At 52.9% G+C, this 22,745-nt stretch overlaps 1 protein-coding gene across 3 annotated transcripts in view; it reads right to left on the bottom strand.

The window, feature by feature from the left end:
- Positions 1-8,432: 8,432 nt before the first annotated feature.
- The window catches only part of HRAS (HRas proto-oncogene, GTPase), a 29,548-nt gene continuing 15,235 nt past the window's right edge, over positions 8,433-22,745 (bottom strand). For all 3 annotated transcript variants that reach the window (XM_026059102.1, XM_026059103.1, XM_026059104.1), the window contains exons 3-6: positions 15,660-15,838; positions 12,485-12,644; positions 10,941-11,065; positions 8,433-8,726 (exon numbers count right to left, since the gene is read on the bottom strand). In XM_026059102.1, the coding sequence (XP_025914887.1) occupies positions 10,946-11,065; positions 12,485-12,644; positions 15,660-15,838 (459 nt within the window). In that variant the 3' untranslated portion in view covers positions 8,433-8,726; positions 10,941-10,945. The remainder of the gene's footprint in view (positions 8,727-10,940; positions 11,066-12,484; positions 12,645-15,659; positions 15,839-22,745) is intronic.

Raw genomic sequence — 22,745 nt, 5'->3', positions numbered from 1 at the left:
CATCGGGACCGGTGGGGACTGAGCTCTGTGGGCAAAGGTGTCGAGGCTGCTCCTTAAAGCCTAATCAATTTGTCAGCCGGGGACTGGTACTCACGCTGCCTCTCCCTCGGCACTTGGCATTTGCCGCTCATCCCATTAAATCAACCCTTTCCCTGGCAGAGCTGTGGCTCTCGTTGCAAGTTTCAGGCAATTCTTTAACGCCACGCTTGCCCTTTTGCTTGGCTCAGCACAGCAAAGCAGGAGACCAGCGTCGGCCTCAACCCCTGCCCAGTTCTGCTCCTCTGAGCTGCTGTTTTCCTAATCCCTCTTTCCTGGGCCTTTGCCCAGGAATCACCCCTTCCTTGAGCCCCACAAGCTCTGTGGCTGCCCTGCTGCAGTAAGAGAAGGGCAGCTGTCCTAAGAGCAGCAGGAATTGATTGCAGCAACTTTAGCCCAGCGGCTCAGCTGCAGAAAAGCACAAAATTAGCAAAGCTGATTAGCAAAGCTGCTGAGCTGGGCTGTGATCTAGAAGCCCAGCAACAAAAGGCCCTGCTGGCCCCTTTTCCCTGTCCAAAATGCTGGGCTGGTCAGAGGAGACCTCTTCCTTTCCTGCCACTGGCAACGGCCCCTCACCTATGACTCTGCAGCCTGTAGGCACCAAACCAAACAAGCTAGCTAGCTTCTCTGCCCTGGTTCACAGCACCAGTGTTTCACTTGCCCCTGCCCTGCCACGTTGGGGCAGGACTCCAGCCACATCCCCTGCTTTCCTCGGCCAAGGGAGGCTGCAGCRTTGTAGCTTCTTTGCCCTCCTGTGAGATCTAGCATACATTAAGGCGCTCGCAGCTGCTTGGCCGCTGCCTGAGGGGGCTCAGCCCCAGCTGGCTGCAGGCAGCATATGCCAGAGCACTGAGGGCTTTATGTGAAGATACCTGCAAGTTACCTTCAGTTCATGGCAGCCTCCTTTGGCCATCGTGAGTCAAGAAAAGCAGGAGCCGAACTAGCAGTGCCAGGAGTTGGGACAGACAAGAGGCTACGTCTCACCCCGGTGAAGCATCTTGGCCCGCTGTTCTCCAGCTCCCTGCCAGACCATGGCTGCTCTCCTCGTCCTCCCTGCCTGCCACCCGCAACAACTAAGAGCTCAGCAGCCCTGCTGCGCGCCTCTGCAATAAATCAGCAAGTCAGCACTGAATAATTGATGCTAAGTGGAGTCTGGAGCAGTGCCAAACCAAGGGAGAGAGCAAAGCTATTGGGCTATTTTAGGTTTCGGGCTGCAGCGGGTGGAGAGACGGGAGCTCTGCGTCTGGAAGCTTTGCGTCCCAGCCTGTTCAGCAGGGGCAGCGCTGGAGTTAGGCTGCATCTGGGAGTCTTCCTCTCCTTCAGCTTGCCGTGCTGCTGCAGAGGGGCTGCAGCAGTGGCTGGGGGTAGCACGGGGCACGCAGAGCTCACGGTGTGCAGCTCCCGACCGCAGCAGCCTTGGCCAGGGCTGTCAGCTCGGCTCTGCCCCAGACACCGGCCCCATGTTCAACCCTGCTGAGAGCAAGGCTCACCTGCACAGCTGCTTGCATGCACGCTCTCACCTGTGGCTTGTTTGTCTGCTGGCTGCGATGGATGGATGGATGCAGGGGTGTGGAGGGATGGGGGAGGCACTTGCTTTCTCAAGGCTGYTCTGCACTAGGCAAACTCTCCTTGYTGGTGCAGCGATTGTGTCCGAAGGGGCTGGTTTTGGTCGCAGGATGACAGCTGGACTAACCTGCACCTCTCCAAGTAAACGTGCATCAAAGACTGCCCCTCTGGCTCACCATCTCCTCTCTGGAGACTCATGGCCACAGGGCAGCAAACAGGGGTAAATGGAGCTGCCCCCTTTCCTTTACACATCCCTGACTGCGCGTGGGGCCCAGCACCACCTGCCTGTCCTAGTCCCCATGGGTCACTGGCAGCTGAGGTGTTAGTTGTCTGCCCTCTGCCTTGCGGCCAACATACACCTCCCTCTGAACACTACCCCTTCCTACAGCACAACGTTAGGTGAAAAAACACCGTACAGACAAGCAGCTAAAAGACACAGGTCCGACTTCTCCTCAAACCATCTCCTAAATCTCACAGTCTCAGGAGCGAGGAAGCCCAAAGGGCAGGCAAAAAGACATACTAGCATCTTACTGGTAGAAGCACAGTCACACTCACATAAAGGGACACGGGCACCAGCATAATACAGACAATAAGCAAACCTGAGCTGAAACAGCTTGGTCAAAATCTCACTAGGAAACATTTCACAACACCTGGTCCGTCTCCTCAACCCCAGAGTTTCCCCATGTTTTGGCTCACAGACAGCAGTTACAAAGGAGGCTGAAACAGGGATGGAAACAGCTTTGAAGATAAATACAAAGGTATAAGTCCAGGGGAGTAGAGTCACAAAAGCCAGGCTTATTTAGCCCTCTCCCTCACTATAAAATGAACTTTCCTTAAGACATCCCAAAAGGGTACCTGTAAGAAGTTTCTCCAGAACTGGCATTGTGTTCTTAGATGTACCTGCAAATAGATGGGGTGTGCAAGCACACAAAAATATCCTGCTTCCAGCTGCTCCTTTAAGAGCCTGGGCCCTCCCCACTCCAATTCCCAAGCAGGCCTGTGATGATCCTGGAGTCCCACCTGGCCCAAGCCTGAGCAGTGCTAAGCTGCCCCACCCCCAGGGGTGTGTATATAAGCCCACAGTTTGAGGAAGCTGCTTCTTAGAGAGCTTTGCTGTCTTGGCTCACCTTCATAGCTTCCCAGCAGAAGTTTGCTCTACTCCTGAGGCTTCATGCTGAGCTGGGATACAACCTCAAGCTGACTAGCTCCAAGTCCAGATGGCTGCTGCTCCACAATGCTGATTCCTGCTCTACTATCAGTGATAAACTGCAACTCAAAGATATTGCTGCTAAAGAAAGAAAGAAAAAAATGACTGTACTTGCTTCACCTACATATCCAGAGGAATGCAGCAAGAGTGTTCATAGGATGCCTGTTCCTGAAGAGATCTACTCTGATGGTGAGGAAATACAGTTCAAACCACTTAGTCTGACACCAGATTGGATGAGGTGGTCCAGCTGCTCTAGACTCACCACCCAGTCCTTGGCAGACAACAGGCTGTTGCTGGCAACCCTGAAGGAACTGAGCTCTACACCTAGAGCAACAGCTGCTACTGGAAGATGGCAAGTCATCTAGAGTTACTGGCATTGCAGGGGAACAAGCAACACCTAATCAGCACTTCCAAGGGCCTGTAAGTTTTGTCAGCTGCCTAAACTGTGATGTCTCTGAAAATCCAGCCCCTCAGTACCTGATACTGTGGGAGATCAAGCAAGGAATTCTACACACAAGTGAAAATGATACAAAAATAATGCTCAGGCTGAGAAGACCTGTAGCAGTGGACTAGACTGTAGCATGGAGGGGAAGGCTGTTCTGACCCTCCTTACCCAACAGAACTGCAAGTAAGAAGGCACAGGGCCAGCATTCAGCCTGGCCAGAAGGGCTGCTCTGTGAGCCTCAGCATCTCAGCTACACCCTTCACCTGGCAAGTCTCCTGTCAGCAATGAGTCATGGCTACCAGCTCCTGCAAGCTCAAACCAACCCAGCTGCTGCTGAAGCCTACAGCAAGTACCATGCACTCATCTGTTCTGGAGTTGCCTGCAACTGGTGGATCTCTCTTGGCTTAAGAAAAGGCTTCTGTTGAAGCCCTTATAAGACCAAAAGGCATAAGACTTGTTCCAGCACTTAATCAGCATCTCTAAAGACTTGTAAGCAACTTTGTCAGCTGACTCAGCTGTGATCTCTCTGAAACCCCAACCTCTCTGTAATAGGGTGTGAGGTGCTTGAATGATGTGGGAGAGAAGCTTGACATCAGTCCCGACCGGCTTGGTCAGATCAGACCAAGCCAGACTTCTTCAGCTAGTCCATCATACAAGAACAGGTTCAAAGAAGGCACTCCTCCATCATGGGAGATGCAGCCTCGAAGGATAATCAGCACAGTACCTCAGTGCCTGAAGCCTTCTCAGAGACCATGTTCATGCTTGCGTGAGATTCACATCACAGCACCAAATTCAGTCCAGCCTTGCTGTGACCAGCTAAAGAGTTCACTGTAGCTGAACAGGAAAGTTGGAGTGCCCAAACATAGCAACATCCTTACCTCTGTGGGCTTATGCAGCTTCCAGCCACACAGCTGAAGCTGCTCTTCAGAATAATGGCATGCTCTGCTCACCTAAGCATATGCTGCAAAAGCAAAATTGAGATGGGTAGCAAACTCCTGGCCATAAATGAAACTCAACTGTTGCAATATCTGAAAAACACTTCTTCCAGTGAAGGTATTCCTAGAACACATGCACCTAAATACCTATGTTCTAGCAAAAATGCCTAAACCAACTCTGAACCCAGCAACTCCTTCTCCAGACCTGCCTTCACTCTAATGAAACTATAACCCTGATGCTACTCGGAGGCTCAAGAAATGCACCCAGCAAGAAGTAGCTGTGAACACATGGTGAAATAACACTGACATCCTGCCTGTCGTGACTAGCAAGCTGCTATGCTGTATTGACCCAGCCTACTGGTGTTGGTCATCCAAGTGAAGCTGACAAGTGAAAACACAAAGTCCAAATTCACAGCTCCAACTGAGAGAAGCTACAGGGTCCAAGGGTTGTTTTTGCCTGCCCCAAATACCAAATCACAGCTGACTGGTCTTACTGACACATTAAACAACTATCTTGACTCTCCTGAAGCTGACCTTGCTGGCTGTTTGAACTGAAGTTAGCCTCCTGGAACAAAGATGTAGTGTTATAAAGTTGCAGTCTTACAGCACCATCTTGGGTGAAGAGCTGCTGCATCAAGTTTTTAGCACCTCCTTTAGCTCCTAGCCTATCTCCAACCTTCAACATGGACTTTACTGTTGACCCACCTGAGTCAGGGTTCCTTGTCATCTTCTAAGTACAGCAAACAAGCTAACAAATGGTGCTTCCTATTCCAGAAATGAATCCCTACTCCAGAGAAGATGGTCATGTTATTGACCAGCACTACTACTGATAAAGGATCCCAGCTGCCTTGCTKCTTAAGGGTGCTCTGGGCAATCCACCAAAGAAATGAGATTTGGTCTGCAATCTGCCAAACTCAAAGCACCATCTATCAGCCAGTCCTTCCTAAAATGCTTGCAGTCTCCAGTTCCAGTTTCTACCCAACTCCAGTCCTTGACAGATCCCTAAAGACTGAAGCTACATGTTACTTCTAATCTGAACACCTGCAGCGTTTATAACTCAAGGGGCTGGGGCTGGTGGAGGATGAGATAGTTCTATTCTAGCAAAATAGTATCATGCTCCTAGTGCAGTAACTACATGAAGCAAGGGTTCTCAAATCAATGCAGCCACTAACTGTTAGACTTCTAGTCCTCTTCTGGAAGGACAAAGCAATACTATGCTCTGCCTCGCTCTCAGCTGCACGCAAACTCCCTTAGTTGTGTCAGCGTCAGGAACAAAACCCGCATTTCCAAACTTCACGCTTGGAACAACTTAGGTTGGGAGGCTTTCCAGAAGCCCTCTGGTCCAACCCCCCACTTCACACTAGACTGCCTTGCATCTTTAGGGGACTGCAGGACTCTTGTAGTACTGGCACAGACACTGCTGGAAACGGCACCCAGCTAATGATGGGCAGCTCTTCCCCTGGGCAACTGTTTGTACTTGAGTTGGGAGCAGCCCTTTTGCTGCAGGAACTGGGTGCTGGGCTGCTGCAGCCAGGGTAGGTGATGTGCCCCGCAGCTAACACAGAGGCTTGGGGAGGGCAGGTACAAAAAGGCTGTTAGTGCAAGTCGCTTCTTGCCCAGACCAAAAGCCAAGCCAGCAACTCTGAGTAGCATCTGCTTTGATTCTGCTGCTGCGCAGTGTGGCAGAGCATAGGGATGAGAGGCTGCTGGCATGAATACTAGGAAAGGAGAAGGGATCTCAAAGCAAGCCCTTTCCACAAAGATTCCCTAGGCCCTAGACTTGCGCAGGTTAAAGTCTTGCTGGGTCTATGTTAAGGGCACAGGGACACTGGAGCTCTCCCCCAAAGCTCTCCTCGTGACCAAGCCTTGAGCTGGGGACTATAACCCTGTAGGGCAGCAGCTCGCGCTGGGCAGGGCAGATCTGTGCTGCCCAGCCATCACTCAGTGACTTGTTCTGTGAGCACCAGCGTAGGGGACTGGATTCTCCTTTCTCTCTGGCTGCCTGGCATAGCACCGCACAACCCCATCTAAGCACGGAGAGCTGCCTCGGGGCAGGGCTCATGGAGTTGCAGCTTGCACAAAGGAAGATGAAAGCAGGACTCCTCTCTAAAGCAATCCTGTTCTCTCTAGCTGGCTGCTATCTGCTCTCATTCGCCCTGCGGTGGGCTGTACGGACAAGCCTTAGCGGTGGCAGCACAGGCACAGCACGCCTACTGCGCTCCACATCCCACCCTGGCTGCTCTGCACCTTTCCCAGGCAGGAATGTCCTCCCTGCACTGGTGCAGTGCACAGCACAACAGCGCCCGCGGGGCTTGGATTCAGCCACTGCTGCTGTCAGTGCACGCGCACAGTGACAGCCCTGCCCTGCCCAGTTCACTGAGGGCCAAGTTTAAAGACCAGCAGCGTTTGCTGCTTCTCTCCTTGACTGAAGGGGAGAGGGAAAGGCACTGAGTGCCAAGACTTGTCTTGGCTCTGTTAGTGAAAGCAATGTGGGAAAATCCAGTCTGACCCCAGGCAAAAATCCACAGGAACCAGGGCTCAGAGACCACACGCAATGTCGTTCTGCCCCCTGCGTGATCCCCCGCGTGAAGAATTTTGTCTCAGACCAGGGAGGGCTCCTGCATCGTCTGCTGCTTGGGAGGAAAAGAACAAAGTTCCCGCTGCAGCAAGCAGCTGGGTAGCCTGGCCCCGAAGGGCGGGCTGGGTCAGAGACACAAGATTTGACCACAGCGTGGGCAGATGTGATACCTGGATGTGGTCCCAAAAAACAGGCCTGAGAGCGATGCAGCAACACACCCAGCTCTGTCACGAACAGCTACACTGCCATGGAGCAGGCGAAGCAGGAGGGCTACTAAAGGAAAAAAAACAATTATTTCAGGAAAGGAATATAACCGTCTTTTCAGTGAGTTGCTGGAGGGCTTCCCAACAGGCTTAACCCCAATCTAAAACATTCTTACCCACACTAAATCTGAGGACTGGAAGTCTGAATCCTTCCATCTTAGCCAACAGCTGCTGAGCACCCAGATTACTGTCTAGAGTGAAGCAGAGCCTTTTTGCTGTGTGCTCACGGGTAATTCGGCCATGCGAGGGACAGACAAGGCTTTACATACCATAACAGGCCGCTGACAGCCAGGAAAAGCCCAAAGGCGTATGTGCTTTCAGGAGTCAGTTAGCTGGGTGCTAGAGGGGAGCGGAAAGGCCCGATTCTGCCTCCGGAGCACATAAGCACTTGGGGGAGGTTATGTCAAAAAGAGAGGCGCCTGTGCCTGGGAATAGCCATGGCTGGGAGGCTGTTCAAAGCAGCCAAGCACATGGACTTGGGTCAGTTTTTGTTCTCCTCTCAGAAGCCCCCTCATCCCAACTAACTGCATGATGCTGCAGAAAGAGAAAGAGGCTTCCCTCCTCTTTTTGCCCTGCTTGAAAAGCTGCTCAGGGAAGACAAATCAAGGAAGCAACAAACTGGCACCTGCTCAGGTGAACACAGCTTTCAGCTCCCCTCCCTGATGCATCTTCCCTTCCAGGCATCACATCTGAGCTCACGAACCTCCCACACAGACTACATCTAAGGCAAAGCACCTGGGGAGAGCTGAAGACAGGTTCAGACTGGTAGCAGTCTTCCACCTGGCCAAAACTTGGGGGCCAGCAAAGCGTTTCAGCTGGGCTCTTCCTAGGAGAGCATGCATGTTGGGGGGAACTCGCAGGAGGCAAGGACAACTCTGTGAAGTAGAATATTGGTGGGACACATCCTTGGGAGAGAGCACAGACAAGGCCTAATGCAATCAGAGCACTGGGTTTTGCTTCTTGCAAACACTTATCTACAGATCCTAACACCCCTTCAGAAAGCCACCAAGCCCTCAGGGCAGAGAGCAGCCACCTCCATTTCCTCTCTCTGACCAGCTGTCAAGGAGCAGCTCTGGTAGGAAGCTTTAGCAAGGTTTTGCCTGCAGAGGCAGACAGACAGTCTTCACCCATCTCAAGGCCTCTTCAAAATTCACTTGTCTCCAGGAAGACAATGTGTGGGCTCCCGACCCACTTAGGCTCCAGATGGGTTTTTCTCATAACCACCCTTAAATCCACTGGCCCACTCTTCCACATGATCTCAGTCAGTCGAGAAAGCAAATCTCAGCCTCTTCCCTTTCCACTCGAGCCACATGTGCCCTCCTCCCCCCACCAGCCCACAAACAGTCCTCACAAAAGCACCAGCAGCAGCAACCGCTGAAGCAGGACACAGCCACCAAGACGGTTTGTTGAGACCATCAAATAATAATTTACTGTGATTCAATCTGTGGCTTTGTACAGTTGCCGGAATGGGAGGAGGCCAAAGGAGGAGGGGATGGGGAAAGAAAAAAAAGTCGTTTGCTGCAGGCCTGGGTGAAGTGCGAGATAGTCCATGGAGGGGCTCATGCTCCCCCCGTCCTCTTCCTCCTCTCCCCCTCCCCCCATACTCCTCCCCTGAATCCATTTGTTTCTTCTTTCGCTTCACCTCTTTCCTCGCGCTCTGCACAGTGGAAACCCCTCCAAGTCACAGTCCAGTCAGCTGAAACAAGAAGGGGGAGAACATTAATTAGCACCCATTTCATCTCAGACCCAGTGGTTGTTGCTCCCATGACCCTCCCTCCCTTTCCAGGACAATCCCACTAGTGCCCATGGAGGGAAAGCAAAGGGCTCCACAGGTTTTGGGAGTCTGGCCTTGACTCATCCAAGTATCTGGACATGCGCTGAAGGGAAAAGCAAGTACTCTGCGGAGTAATGGACAAGTCTCAGGCGTCTTATGAGACCCTCTGCCTCCTTTCAAACCTTGGCCCTGTCTCTGGAAGAGGCACAGTCTGCTGATCTCTTTCCCCCTCCTCCAGGGATGATGGGAACCATGAAGGGAGTCCACAGCAGGGCAAGGAGCAGCACCCAAACCTCTGTGCCGCCTGGCCACACGCGCACCCTCTCCTCTCCAAAACACAGCATGTCTTTGCCTTCCTTTTCCCTCCAAGTCCTGAGGTTCCCCCATCTCTGCTCCTGTCCTTATCTGGTCACTGCAGCTAAAGGAAGCTGGGATGTCAGGTTTCTAGTTTCTGCCTCTGATACTGCCAGGTTGCAAAAGTCACCTGCTGGGGCTGCATTGCCCCAAGAAAAGGCTTGTGCATAGCCCTTGCCTGCGCAGTGGGGGACAAAACAAAGCAAAACGCTCTGATTTTACTCCTCTCATCTTSAGCCTTCTCCTCTCCTGCCCACTGTGGGGGAATGGCCCTGAGTGGTGTAATTGGCTGAAGCATCTTAAGATGCCCTTGTATCTCTGTGCCGGACTGCATTTGCACTGCAGCTCCACAGAGAGGAGACAAACTTTCCTCCCTCCGTCGCTCTGTGAGCCACCCATACCCAGAGAGCTGAGCCAGACCRGCTCTCCCATCGATCAGGTGTCTGCCGTGAACGCAGGGAGCAGAAAAAGGACCCGTCAATGCAGCCGGGGCGTGGGTAATTCACAGGATGCTCTCTTAAGAATCAGAGGGAAGAGCTTCCAAGACGCTCCTTCCCTCTCCCTGCCCCTCCATTTCAAGGCACGGTCAGTGCTGGTGCTGGACACCAGGCTCGCACTCGCTCTGACAGGGGATCAGCCTCCTTACAGTCAGCGTAAGGGGGAACAGCAGCTTAAGCAGAGCCTGGGCTTCTCCACGTGCTTTCAGATGCGAGCCAGGGCAGGAAATGAGCCCCGAGCTCACATCCCCATCCGGAGGAAATGCTCCTGAACATCTGGGTGATCCAGACATCTGGAAACCTCCCTCAGCAGTGATAAGTGTGCTAGGCACAGAGCACGGCTCAGCCCCCGTGGGAGATCCCGCCTGGCTTGCCCTGCGCCCGTGCTCTCCTCAGCTGGGAGCAGAGGGGTGGGGTGCTCAGTTGATTTGTTTATAGGAAGCAAACGCTGCCAGCGTTTCTTTTCTTGGGAAGAGCTCTGCTGCACTCGTGGCCTTTGCCTCAAAAAGCAAGGGAGAAAAAACAGCTGCCCACCTCCATGTTCAATCGGCCCCTCTCAGCAGGCTCTCTGGCTGGTACGGGCTTTTTTCTCGAGGACGTCAGCAGTTGTACAAAGGGATAAAGGGCCGCCAATCCTAGAGTTTGGAGGACTCCCCCATCCAAAGGACAACACCTCGAGGGCAGTGGTAGCACAGGCTTTTCTTACTCCACTCCTAGTCCTTACAAGTACATCTCCCCGGTGCACTCAACCCCAATTCCCTCCCTCCCCCTTCTGCCACAGAAGGACCCGGTTATGCAGTTGTTCCTTTAAGGTGGAAACCAAACCAATGGATGTTTGGCCTAAGGCCACCTCATGCACACAGGCAACCAACTGATAGGAGCTCTCCCTCCCTACTATCCAGCAGGATTGCAATGGTTTAAATAAACTCATCATTAAAACCAAGAAAAGAAAAAAGAGCACAGACAAGTGAAGTTGGACATGCTGAAAAACACCGTTTCTGGCTCCAACGTGCACAATTCATAAAGGCAAAACAGCCCCCTTATGGCTAATTCTCAACATTGCATCAGTTTCAAATATCCCAGGGGATATATCTAAAGGGAAAACTCCTCTAAGGAACACAAGACTTTCACAGTTAGGTACGTCTGCTCCGGTGTTTTAGGACAATGCAATTTACACAAGTGTGTTAGGAGCCAGTGTGGTCACACATCTCTTCATCTGCAGTCACCCCCTTCCCTGCTTCCAACATACCCCCACTGTACCTTGTCTCCTGCTTCCAAAACTCACCTTAGTCACGATATCACACATTTACAGTTCATGCAGCCAGGGCCGCTCTCATCTGGTGGATTCAGCTTGCGTAGTTTGTGCTGACGGATCTCCCGCACTAAGGTGTAGAAGGCATCTTCAACACCCTGGAAGAAATGCACCAAGTTTCACTTGAACTGGCTGAGAAAGAGGACAGTGGAGAGAACAGAGGGGTTCGCCTACCAGCTAGAAACCACCAACAGAAAACTGCATGCAGTCTTTTGAGGGGTGCAGATTACTGAGGCACAGGCATGAAATCAAGCTGAGAAGGCTAACAGGATCCTAGGAGTGGCCCCAAACAGCGAGCGAGACTGAATGCACAACCATTTGGCTGAGGAGCTCTTAAGCCCTTGTGATTAACCAGCTTTCAGGAATGAAGCTGGCCGTCCAAGAGAAAGGCCATCTAAATGACAGAGGGTTTCTGCTGCCTCTTTCCCACCTCTAGGCTCCGAGAGCCCCAAATGGTCCTTCCTGCCCCAGTCTCCCCTGGCAACCGTGCTGCCAGGGCCAGCGTGCGGTTCACCCAGCTCCGCAACGTGTCTGAGCCGTCCCCATCTTTCCAGCAAGGCTGGTGCTGAGAAACTGAGCCATGCCAAGGGCTCAGAAAAACACTGCCTTCTCAACAGACGCTGTGAGCCAGAGCTGCTGGTAGCGCCGCAGTGGGGAAGGTGTTTGGAGGCAGACTCACRGCATTATGTAGCAAAGTCTTCTCCCCTCTGCTGCTGCCAGAGCATGAATTACACACTCCTGCTGGAGCACTTAGCCTTGAGGAGGCACCTAACCTCAGCCCGTCCATGAATCTGTCCGCAAGGCACGCAGAGAGCAGAGCACCCTCTGACATACCGTGTTGCATGGGTTTGTCCTCTGGGACACAGCGCTGCATGCACATGAGTCCCCAAAACAGAGGCAGCAGCTAGGGGAGGCCTGGGGAGATGCCCAGAGATCCTGCTACATGAATTCATTTCCCCAGCACCATCACTTAATAGACTCCGCAGGCCATCAAGCAGAGCTTGCATACAAGTTAAGGTAGCAACCAGCTCCAGAGCTGGGCTTTCCGGCAGCTTCATTTCAAGCATCTTGATGGTGGTAAATCAGTATCCGTGCTGGCCTGCTCTAATTCATGCTCGCTTCCCCGCTTGCCACCACTTCGAAGCTGTCAGGGAGACTTACAGCGCGCTGGGGAACGAGCAGCTGGAGTGCTCCTCGCCTGACAGCCCATGCACACGGCTCTGTCAACAGGGCTGCGTGTCAGTCCTGCCACTGTCAGTCAGGGTGTCTCTGCTGGCAGATCCAAGCAGTCTCCCTGTGCCTCCTCACACAAGCGGGGAAGGGGAGCTGGCTGCTCTGGGAGGGGAGGAGGCCACATAACTCAGCGGGACTCTCACCGCAGCGCATCCCTGGGCAGCCAACACTAAATGCTGATGTGCAATCCAGGTTTGTTCCTGGCTCTCTAGGACAGCACTCAGGTCACAGGAGCACAAGGAAGACTTTGGCAATGGGATGCTTCAAACCATCCCTCCTCCTACCTGTCTGGTTTTGGCAGACGTTTCTATGTAAGGGATCCCGTAACTGCGGGCCAGGTCCTGTGCTTGCCGGGTCTCCACTGTCCGAGCTGGCAGGTCACATTTATTTCCCACCAGCACCATGGGAACATCATCCGAGTCTTTCACCCTCTTGATCTGCTCTCTGCAAGAATAAGAGATGCCAAAGTGAAGGGCGAAAAGGTAGCAGTAGGCAGTTTTAGCGCACTCCCCACCGGAGCAGAGGAAAGGTCACTTTTAATCAATGATAACAGAGTTATGCTTCACTCCTACAACATGCTTTCTGCAGGGCTTTCAAAAGCACATAAGTGACCACGGCGTGTAAGCAAGGAAACTGCAAAATAGTTAGGGATCTTTTGGAAATGAAAACTAACGTACTTCTGCACCTGTTTAAAAAATTCATCTTGAAATTATGGCGATCTATATTAAGACATAAGCTTACCATAACCTCTTAGGATGATTTAAGCTAAATAAAAATGAATACTCAAGCAGTTACCTGTATACTTGCAACATTTTAGATCAAGTAATACTCCTGAACAGGAAAAAGCCACCAGATAAACAGTTGCAACCAGAGTTTGCTGAGCTGATAAACCAGCTTTTGGCAGCTGTAACCTTTTCTACAGATGCACAGACAGTATTTTCTTCATTTCAGATTAGTTCAGTTCAGACAAAGTTGAGAAACCAACTGGGAACTAAAAAAGCAGTGATGCTTGTTTTTCAGTTCCAGTCTCTGAATTAAAACTAGGCGGGCGAGGATAAGATCTACTACTTTTAAAATCTTAAAGGCTATTATGACCGCAAACAATCCATTCAATTCCCTCATGATAGATAATAACTTCCTTTGTTTAATAAATTACTTAACTTCTGATGTAAAACAGCTTTTTTGCTAACATATCCAGAACTATTAACATAGTTTTATTTAGCTAATGAAAGCATTTTTAATGCTGTTTTCTGCATTTTAATTGAATTCAAATTTCCATCCAAAGCAGCTTGATCACACATCGTGTTTAAAAAAAAATCAATCATCTTCTTTTAATATAGTAAAACATAGAAATGAAGTCTGAATATATGTATGTTAAGCTTTAAAGCCACTTAAGTGTTCAGTGTAACATCCTGATCAGCAAAAGCAAGTACTAAATTTAGTGCAGAGGCTACACTTAGTTGAAAATAGATACCTCCTAATGGTTACTAACCAGTGAGAACGAGCATTTCTCTAGGGAAAATTCTTTTTAAAGTGCAAATGCAAAGAGCACAGGCAAAATGAGATTAAAGCCAGTGATTTACATCATGATTAAAACTGGGGCTTGAAATCAAGCCATCCTTTGAGTGATTCACAGGCAGCAGCCCCAGCACAAGGCAGCAGGATGAACGCTCCCGAATCCCTCAGGTGTTTTAGGAAAATCCCACCCTTTGTCCTTTGGTTCAGCTGAAACAAGCCAAATTAGCCCACTGCATATAGTCATTCCAGAGAGCCTGGAGACTGAAGACGTCTCAACAGCTCAGAGCGGCCCCCCCTGACTACAGAGGGCTGGGCCTGAGCCGGGAGCTTGAAGATTATCTGGGACCTCAGCACGCAACAAAACTGCGGCGGTGCTCAGCTCCCTATCGCCAGGCAGCTACCCCGGGGTGCCGAAATGTCCCCAAACCCTTGAACTCTAAAAGCTTCAGTATGGGAGGCGAGCCATCAAACACAGCCCCCCGTCACCGGGGTCAGCCCACCGTTTCCCCTCTCCCGGATGGTCCAGTCAGAATCAGTGTTCGGGGTATTTTTCCAAAGCAATGACTTTCTTCCTCAGTTACTGCCCCATGCGGAAAGGAGATCTATGACCTAGATACAGTGCAACCCACAGTGCTCCTCCAGACAAGATCCTGGGAATCCTCCCACCTCTGACGTTCGTTCAGGATGCTCCTCGCCTGCACAGCCCCGCTCTGCAGGGCCACTTCTACCCCAGCTCCTGTCATGGGGCTGTGGGACCTGCCCCCAAGGACTGCTGGCATCACCCCCCAGAGCAAACCTCCTTTCCCCCTTGCAGCTGAAGCTGCTGTTCGCCATGCCCTGGGATGGCGCGCAGCCGCACACGCAGAACAGCCACCGGCGCAAGGCCCAAGCCCTCGCTGCCTTCCTCCCCACACTCCAAGCATTTGCTGAAGAGGCTTTTTGCCTTCTGCCTTTCCACGGGAAACCTCCTCCAAAGATAGTCTTTAAGGGCACACGGCTTCTTTGGCAGCCAGCAGACAGGGCAAGGACCGGCTGTCCTGCAGCCTGGGAGACGCTTTCAAAGAGCACTGCCTCGTTCCTTGGAGCAGGCAGACTGCGGGCTCTGCAAGTCCCTCCTGTCCGAGACAAGTCCTTGCGAGCAGGCATACGGCAGCAGGACACAGTGGCAGACACCTCCCAGAGCTCACGCTCGCTGCCTGGGTGGTGACCAGGGAATACCTCCACTGCACTGGATACGTTCTCCTTGGCTCCTCAGCTTAGTGGGGGAAGGAATCAAAGGCAGGAAGTGATGTGGGGAACCTGGGTGTAGTTAACGCAGGAAGCACAGGACAAAGCCGCGCTGGGATCTGCTCCTCGCTCTGCCACTGCCCAGCACATCCCCTGGGGCAAGTCACCTCTCTGTGACTCTGACTCCCCTCCTGGCTGGTGTCTGCTCTGGTCGGCTCAGACCCCGAGGTCTTAGGGGCTAGGGCTGCCTCTCCCGGTGCGCGTGCACCCAGCACGACAGGGCCTCGCCACAATGCCTGCACGCAGGTGAAGCAGCCCCCCCGATCCTTCCCGGCCTCCTCTCCCAGCTCCCCAGCACAGGGGAAGCCACTGAGATTGATTTCACTAACAAAGCAATTCCATTAATTAGAGAGGGAAGGGAGGGGGTCGTAAAGGATCAGCTCTCTCTTTAGTCACCATAAACACTTAAACATTACATTACCGAGTCCCCAAAGGCCACAAGCAATCCCTTCGGATGGGTTTTACTGGAGTCACCGACATTAGCTGTCTGCTCCGTCTCTTCCCTGGGGAATGGCCACTTGAGCTAATTGTCTTTGCTGTCAGCCAGTGCTTCCACCACAGAGGCCCGATCTAAAAGGGAGGGCAGGACAGCGCAGCGGCGAGGCCTCCTCCTCGCCCGGGGCAAGAGAGAAGGGGGCTGCCCAGGATACTGACCTGTACTGGTGAATATCTTCAAAAGACTTTGTGTTGTTAATGGCGAAGACGCACAGGAATCCCTCCCCTGTTCTCATGTACTGGTCTCGCATGGCACTGTACTCCTCTTGCCCTGCCGTGTCCAAGATGTCTAACAAACAGGTCTCTCCATCAATGACGACTTGCTTTCTGTAGGAATCCTGCAGGGCCAGGAGACAGAGCGAAAGGGAGAAGAGAAGCATTAAGGGAGGGCATGCAAGGAAAGGTTTAACCCCCAGGCCACTTGCGTTCAAATCCAGCCATCCCGTAGGTACAGGAACAGACAGGAGTTTGGTATCTCCCTTGGGGTGCTGTGTTTGTCTGTACATGCCAAGCGAACACCGCCTCTGTCTGCGCGGTGGTGGGGCGAGGGCAGGACCGGAGCCCACGCCGGCTGCAGGGGCAGCACCAGCCCAGTCAGCAACGCCAAAGGGTGCCGGGTGGGGAGCTGGGGTCTGCTTTGGCCAAGAGGTGCTGCGTGTGGAGCTCAGCATCTTTGGAAAAACTGGCTTCAGGAAGAGGCGAGGCCACACATTGCCCAGATTTAGCTCCCATTAAATAACTGACTCAGCCCCTTTTAAAAATGGGAGGGCAAGGGAGGGAAAAGAAAAAAAGAAGGGGGGAAAAAAGAAAAAAGGGAGCGGCGGAACAGGTTTCCCTCCTCGGCAGGGCCTCGGAGAGCCCAGCTCCTGGCCTGTTCCTCCCCCTCACAGCCCGCTCTCTGGCACAGCAGGGGCAGCTTTGTCCCCACCGCACCGCACAGCCCGAGACAACTGTTTTCCTAACTTTATTTAGCCCTGGCTAGTTCCTCCCGAAGCCTCCCTGCCCGGGAAGCTTTGCACACGGAGCTGTAAGGGCCAGCGGCGGTTTGCTCGCCTTCTGCAGCCACAGCTGGGGGCAGGCRAAGGGGTGAACAGAGCACGCGGGTAAACGGCAGCCGGAGCTCGCGTGAGGTATCGCCGCTGCTTCGCTGCGTTCCCACCCCRCGGGCTCTATAAAAGCCTCTCTCTGAACTGCCGCAGGAAACGGGGAGATAGAAAGGAGCTGACAAATCATCCCGGGCAGCCGCCGCTCCCAGGCTTGCTCCGCCTGGCGTGATCTGTCCTACAGCCGCTCATCCCGTCTCGCCTTTGATGCCCGAGGAGGCACAAGGCATCTGTTACTTCCCCCGAAGGACCAAGCCAGAGGCTGGGGCCTCTCCGCCAGGCTTTCGCAGCCTTTCTCTAAAGCCCCTCGCTCTGCCGTCGCTGCCCTGCAAGCCAGGAGAGCGGCCTGGTGGCGGGCAGGCTTCCAGTGCCTGACCTTCCCGCTCYGCACTGAGAGTCGCTCGGAAAGACGCTGGAAGGGGGCCGTGCACAAAAGGAGGCTCCGGGATTTCCAGACACCGTTTGTGATCTGCGGGGGCAATGAAATGTGTTTAAGATCACCTGGAAATCTGGCATCTCTCACATAGCTTAGGCACCAGAGGCGAACTCCACCAGTAAGGCTGCAAACTGGGGTTGATGGCAAACCTCTTATTGTCATTCAAACACAGAAAAAAAAAAGAGAATTAAACTGTGAGGAGGGTGTTTCCCACAACTAGTCTTTGCCCAGAGGTGCTCTGGGAAAAGTAAGGAATATCCGGCAGTCCCTTTGAAGTTGTGCTTTTTCCCTGTGGTGGAGATGATTACAACTTATCACACATGTGAAAAGGCCTGGAAATCACCGAGAGCGTTCTCCTGGGTATTCCTCCCTCAAAGGGTTTTATTTTAAACACAGGCACTGCTCCTTACCACCATGCCTCTGCCTCAGGCCCAGTCTCATCACAAGGGATGATGCTGGGATAACCCGTGCACGCAGAAACAGCCTCATCTCTCTCTGAGCTCAACCTCAGGAACAGCACAGTTGGCTCGACTCTCAGCCAGAGCAGGGAGCCAAAACCAAAGGTGTGAAAAATATGTAGGTGCAAATCTGTGATGCAACACTTGCACAGCTTTGCATTCTGCAACCACTTACAGAGGCTACAGCTGCTGTCTACAACAAAGTCAAATGACYGTCGCTCTTCCGAAGACCGTAACAACGGCATCAGATGAGCCTTGTCCCCTGAAAAACAGGCCTGCCGCCAAGCAGCAGCAGACACAGCAGAGGTCACTGACAGGACCAGCGGCGGTGGAGAAAGGGAATGAAGCAAACCCGGACTCCACCCTTCTGTTCATCGCTATCAAAATGCCAGCTACCGGGGCTAGTTAAAGTCTTTCTTCACCTTGCACTGAGAGCCATGAAACCAGACTGGAGGAGACCTGCTCTGCTGTGACCTTCTCAGCGATTCCTCCCCAAAAGCAACGGACTGCTGAGGCAGGGCTGCTAACCCAAGGGGAACAGCAGTGTTGAGTGATGGCATGGCTTCTTGCCAAGCGTTCCAAAGGCAACTGGCAGGCTGCCCTGCAGGGATGCACTTGCATTTCTAATCAATAATATATCTGGAGCCTCCCCGGTGCAAGGTAAAAGAACACTAGTTCCATCTCCTGGGTCCCAGCCTGCAACTCCAGACATAGTGCAGACTTAGTCTGAGCAGATGGCGACCCAGGTGCCGGCTCTGCCCGGGGCCAGCATTGCCGCTAGCCACAGCAGAGCTGGGGAATTTGCCTCCGCGACTGCCTGGCTCGGCCGCTGAGCTGAGAAAGTCCCACTGCACAGAGAGCTCGTTGTCATTTTCAGCCCCACAACAACGTGATCGGTCAGACTCGAGGCACGTTCTCCACAACTCCTTTTATCCCCATCCTTTGCCACCACGCTTCTGTCTACAAAAGAAACCTCAGCAGCTGGGAAGTTAGTACGCAACYGTCACTGGCCTGTCCGTAATCAAACAGTATCTTCACGGCCATTTAAAACCTCCTGCTCAGCAGCGGGGAGCAAGTGGGGCAGCGTTCAGCGAGGGTGGCCTGTGCACGTCAGGCTGCTGTCACACACGCCCGCCACTGACTCGCTTCCATCCCTGCTCCCTGGCGTGYGTCCAAAGGACAAGTCTCTCAGTGCAAGTGTTCGCGTTCAACTGCCGAGCCCCAAACTTCAGCAGAAGTCTGGCAATCAGACAACAAATCTATGGAGAGGCGATCTGACATTTTGGCTCGGGTTATCAGTCCAAACACAGAGTATAGGCTAAATGCTGGGGAACACAAGAGTCCCCAGGTGCTGCAGCAAGGGACCACCAGTGTTTCTGAAGAAGGAGGCATTGCTAGGGGAAGATCAGCTCTCCCCACCACCACTTTGGGTCCAGCTTCAACTGAACCCCCCCCACGGATGTTTTCCACAGTGGCTCAGTTCACTTCCCACTGATACTCCCTCCTCCCCGCCAGCCATCACAGCTTGGGCCCCCTCCTCTGGCTCACTGCCAGGCGATGGAGTTGCGGCTGCAAGGGCAGCCAGCCTCACGCTCGGCTACAACCCCTCGGCGTGAGCACACACGTCAAGCTGCTGAAGCACGGATCCCAGCATCCCACAGCTCCCGCTCCTCTGCAGCTTTCCTGCTCACAGTCCCGTCTTCCTGCACAACAGAAAGGGGCTGGACTAAGTGGCTGGAAGGAGAAGTGCAGGATGACAGAAATAAAATCCTCCATCCCCTCTCGCTACAGCAGACAGCGATTCCCGATTCTGACTCAGGAACACAGGCAGATACTGTTCCAGCAGCTGAAAAGACTGATTTAAATGATGACAGCTCTTAGGTGACAACACACAAGCCATGAATTCCAAGCACTTAGGAATGGACACCTCAGACTGTCTAAGGGCTCAGGACAGGCGGTCGGGACACCACCGCTGCTCAGCCTGGTGGCTCGTCTGCTGGAGCACAGCAGAAAGAGTCCCTGTGCCATCAAAGGGGAAGTCAGCAGCTGGTCCCCATCTAGCTCCCCTCCCAAAGCGGCCCGGCCAGGTGGCAGGGCAGTGCCTTTCCCTTCCCAGCACCCCAAATGTGCTCAGAGACCCGGGCAATAGGTCCATTTGTTAAGCACTATGGTCTGGATACAACCTTGGGCTTAGGAAGTCTTTCAGTGGCTGATTTCTAGAAGCTGGAAGATAAACCAAAGGATTTCTCAACAGTCTGGGGTTCATCTGATCCTCTCCTGCTCATCCACTGCTGGGCTAGACAGACATTTTGTCAGTGCCTTGGTCCTCAGGTTCCTGGAAGGTCTTCAGGGTGTCTGGCAGCTGAAAGGCAGGTGCGCTAGCAAGCGCCGTATTTGGGCAGCCCACGCTGAGCCCAGCTCAGCACAGCGCCGGGCAGGAAGGGCTGCCTGGGTTCAGCCGAAGGAGCCTGGCTCAGCAAGTTGCATTTATAGCGGCAGGGCTGCGGTGTGTGAGCGCTGGGAACGAGGGGGGCAGGACGTTCGTTCTGAGGCATGGGAACAGCACCAAAGGCAGCTCGGCCGGGAAGCGGCAACGCGTATCAGCTGCCAGCCAGAGAGCGGGGCTGCTGCCTCCAGCTCTCGCTTGCGCCCGGCTGAGAAGGGGCAGGTTACAAACCAAAGACTTTCTGTTGCTTCCAGCCAAAGATACCGTGCTGGGGACAGGGACCTGCTGCTAAAGAGACCCCTTCCTCACCATGCCAGCCTATAGCCCCACGCCCTGACGGAAAAGCAGTCCAACAGAAGGAATGCAGGCCGAGAGGGGAGAGGCACCGCTAGGAGCACGGGCGCCCTGCAAGGCTTCCTGGGCACAAACAGGCCCGGCTGGGAAAGTGCGCCAGGAGGGCGCACGAGGAACATCTCCGTGCTTTCCCCAAGGTTTTTGCAGCGGGTCTTCTCTCTCTTCTGCATCTGCATGTCCTTACTGCTCCCATCTCCCACTTGCAGCATGTCCTTCCCTTGCAACTCAGCCCTTCCCTACCTGCTTCTTCACATGCCTTCTTTTCCGTGCCTACTCCTGTTATTCAGGCTACTCATCAGTTACAAAATGAGACATTTGTACTAACAAAACAGCAGGACAGGAAGGGAATATCAGTTCCTCTGGCTGATGCAGCTGCAAGACGGAAAGAGGTGGGCACGGTGTGGGTGCTGGGTGCCCCCTCTGGCTTGGGGAGAGCCAGCAGAGCTGCATCCGCTCCTGGGGAGGTGCTGAACAGGAGCACGGAGAACATGAAAGAGGCACGTAGTGGGATGCCTCCCTGGGGCAGAGAGGCAGCTCCTTCGCCTGGCATGAGAGGGCCTGTTGCTGGCTCGGGTGGAGCCAGGGCTGCCTGGGAACGGAGACGCTCAGTCAGGGTCTCTGGCCCTCGCCTGCTCCCCCCGAGAGGCTACCGAGCGCATTGCTCCTGCCCCCGGAGCTCCTTTCTCGGGGCAGCCCTCCCTGCTCACGCCTCACTTTTAAACACAAGCCACACTTGATTCATTTAAGCAACCTGAATGGTAGCACAGTTAAGGCCTTTACTCCATGCACACGTATTCTTTTTTTTTTTTTTTGTCTTTTAACCTGCACATTTCAGCATTGCTCTGCTGTTTGTTACTCAGCTGAACAGCCAGAGTCAGCTCCTGGGCATGATCCAAAGAAGCTTAGTCACAAGAGGATGGGGATTTTGCTGGTCACATCCAGATTACTGGCAGGTAACTCTCTGCACATCCTAAATCCCCATAAAATGAAGCCTAATTGAAAGGGAGCCTTTCAGGAGGGTGTTGGTCAGTGAGGAGGAGAGCAGGCGTTTCCAAGGGCACCGACGCGAGCTGCAGACAGAACGGCAGGAGCAGGCAGGGTGAGGAGGGCAGGCTGCTAGATGCCATGCAAGGTTTACATTCCCCACTGCGTGTTTACATGGAGAAAATTCCCTACGGGGTACATATGGGGGGGGGGCAGGCAGCTGGAAACAAATCCAACAACACCAGCTGGCAAAAAGGAGGCCAAAACCCAACTCATCGTGGGTCAGAGCTGCATCTGCCCAGCCCCAGGTTCAAGGGAGAAGAGCCTTTGCTTCCCTCTCTTCCCGACGTTCATCAGCGCTGCTCCCTGACCCCTTAATGCAGACATCTCCCCGGGGAGGCTGCTCTCGAGCAGCAGCTCTTTTGTGGAAAACAACCTGGAGCAGATGTCTAAGAAAATGAGGGAGCTGCTGAAACAACGGTCCCAGCCCGGACAGAGGGTGTATAATTCTTGCTGTACATAAAACTGCACAGGAAGGCCCAACCGGTCGCGTCCCACCCTTCTTCCGAGGGGTCCAACCACTGGAGGCCAGGATCATAAGTCCATGGCGTCGGCACTAGCACAGGGAGGAAACAGGAGGGAGGCACCCTCGAAAATGTGAATCTGAGTGCACTAAAATGTCTTGCAGCAAACAGTCACAGACAGGAAAATAAAACAGCAGATTTTCTTGTTTATGCAAAAGTTAATGTTTTCTAAGCAAGTTTGTTTTAGAAACAATATTTTGGGGCTAAGAGCACTTCAAATGCAGAAATAATATTAGTGTTGGACAAATAAAAAAGTTTGTTCAACTCAAAAAGAAAAGACTTTTCAAGTGCTCAGACTGGCCAGCAACTAAAACAAATAGATATTAATGCTTTGCATAGCTTTTCCAGGCACCCCGGTAGGTGAAAAGACACACCAGCCAGAAGAGTTAGTATTTCCCCCCTACCCTGATGTCCTCAGTTCCCTGAGCATGCCTGTGTGCTGCAGGCACGATGAGCAGGTGCCAACACCAGGAGTTTGGGCTGGCTACAGCGGTTCACGTGTGTCTGACTCTGCAAGGCACCACCACAGCCAAGTCTCTCCCGAATTTCCTGAATTTTCCCCACAAGTTATACTTTTTTATACTTTCTACTCTGCATATGATGCTACAGATAAAGCATATAGGTGAGGGGAGAGGAGCTGGGGAAGAAGACAACTGGATCTGTAAGCAACGTGCAGCACTGAGACTCAGGAGCCCTAAATTAAATCCCAGGCTCTGCCACAGACTTTCTACGTGACCCTGGCCAGAACGCTTAATAGCAAGTGCTTTTAAGTGCTGTCTCTTTTTCTGCTTCCCATCTACAGGATAAGAAGAATATTTCTGCCTTTCTACCAAGGCTTGTCTCTCTTGTTTATTTAAGCTATAAGCTCTGCAGGGTGGGG

Source organism: Apteryx rowi, unplaced genomic scaffold (genome assembly GCF_003343035.1).
Source record: "Apteryx rowi isolate R43461 unplaced genomic scaffold, aptRow1 scaffold_152, whole genome shotgun sequence".
Lineage (NCBI taxonomy): Eukaryota > Metazoa > Chordata > Aves > Apterygiformes > Apterygidae > Apteryx > Apteryx rowi.
This window is presented reverse-complemented; position numbering and strand designations above follow the sequence as displayed.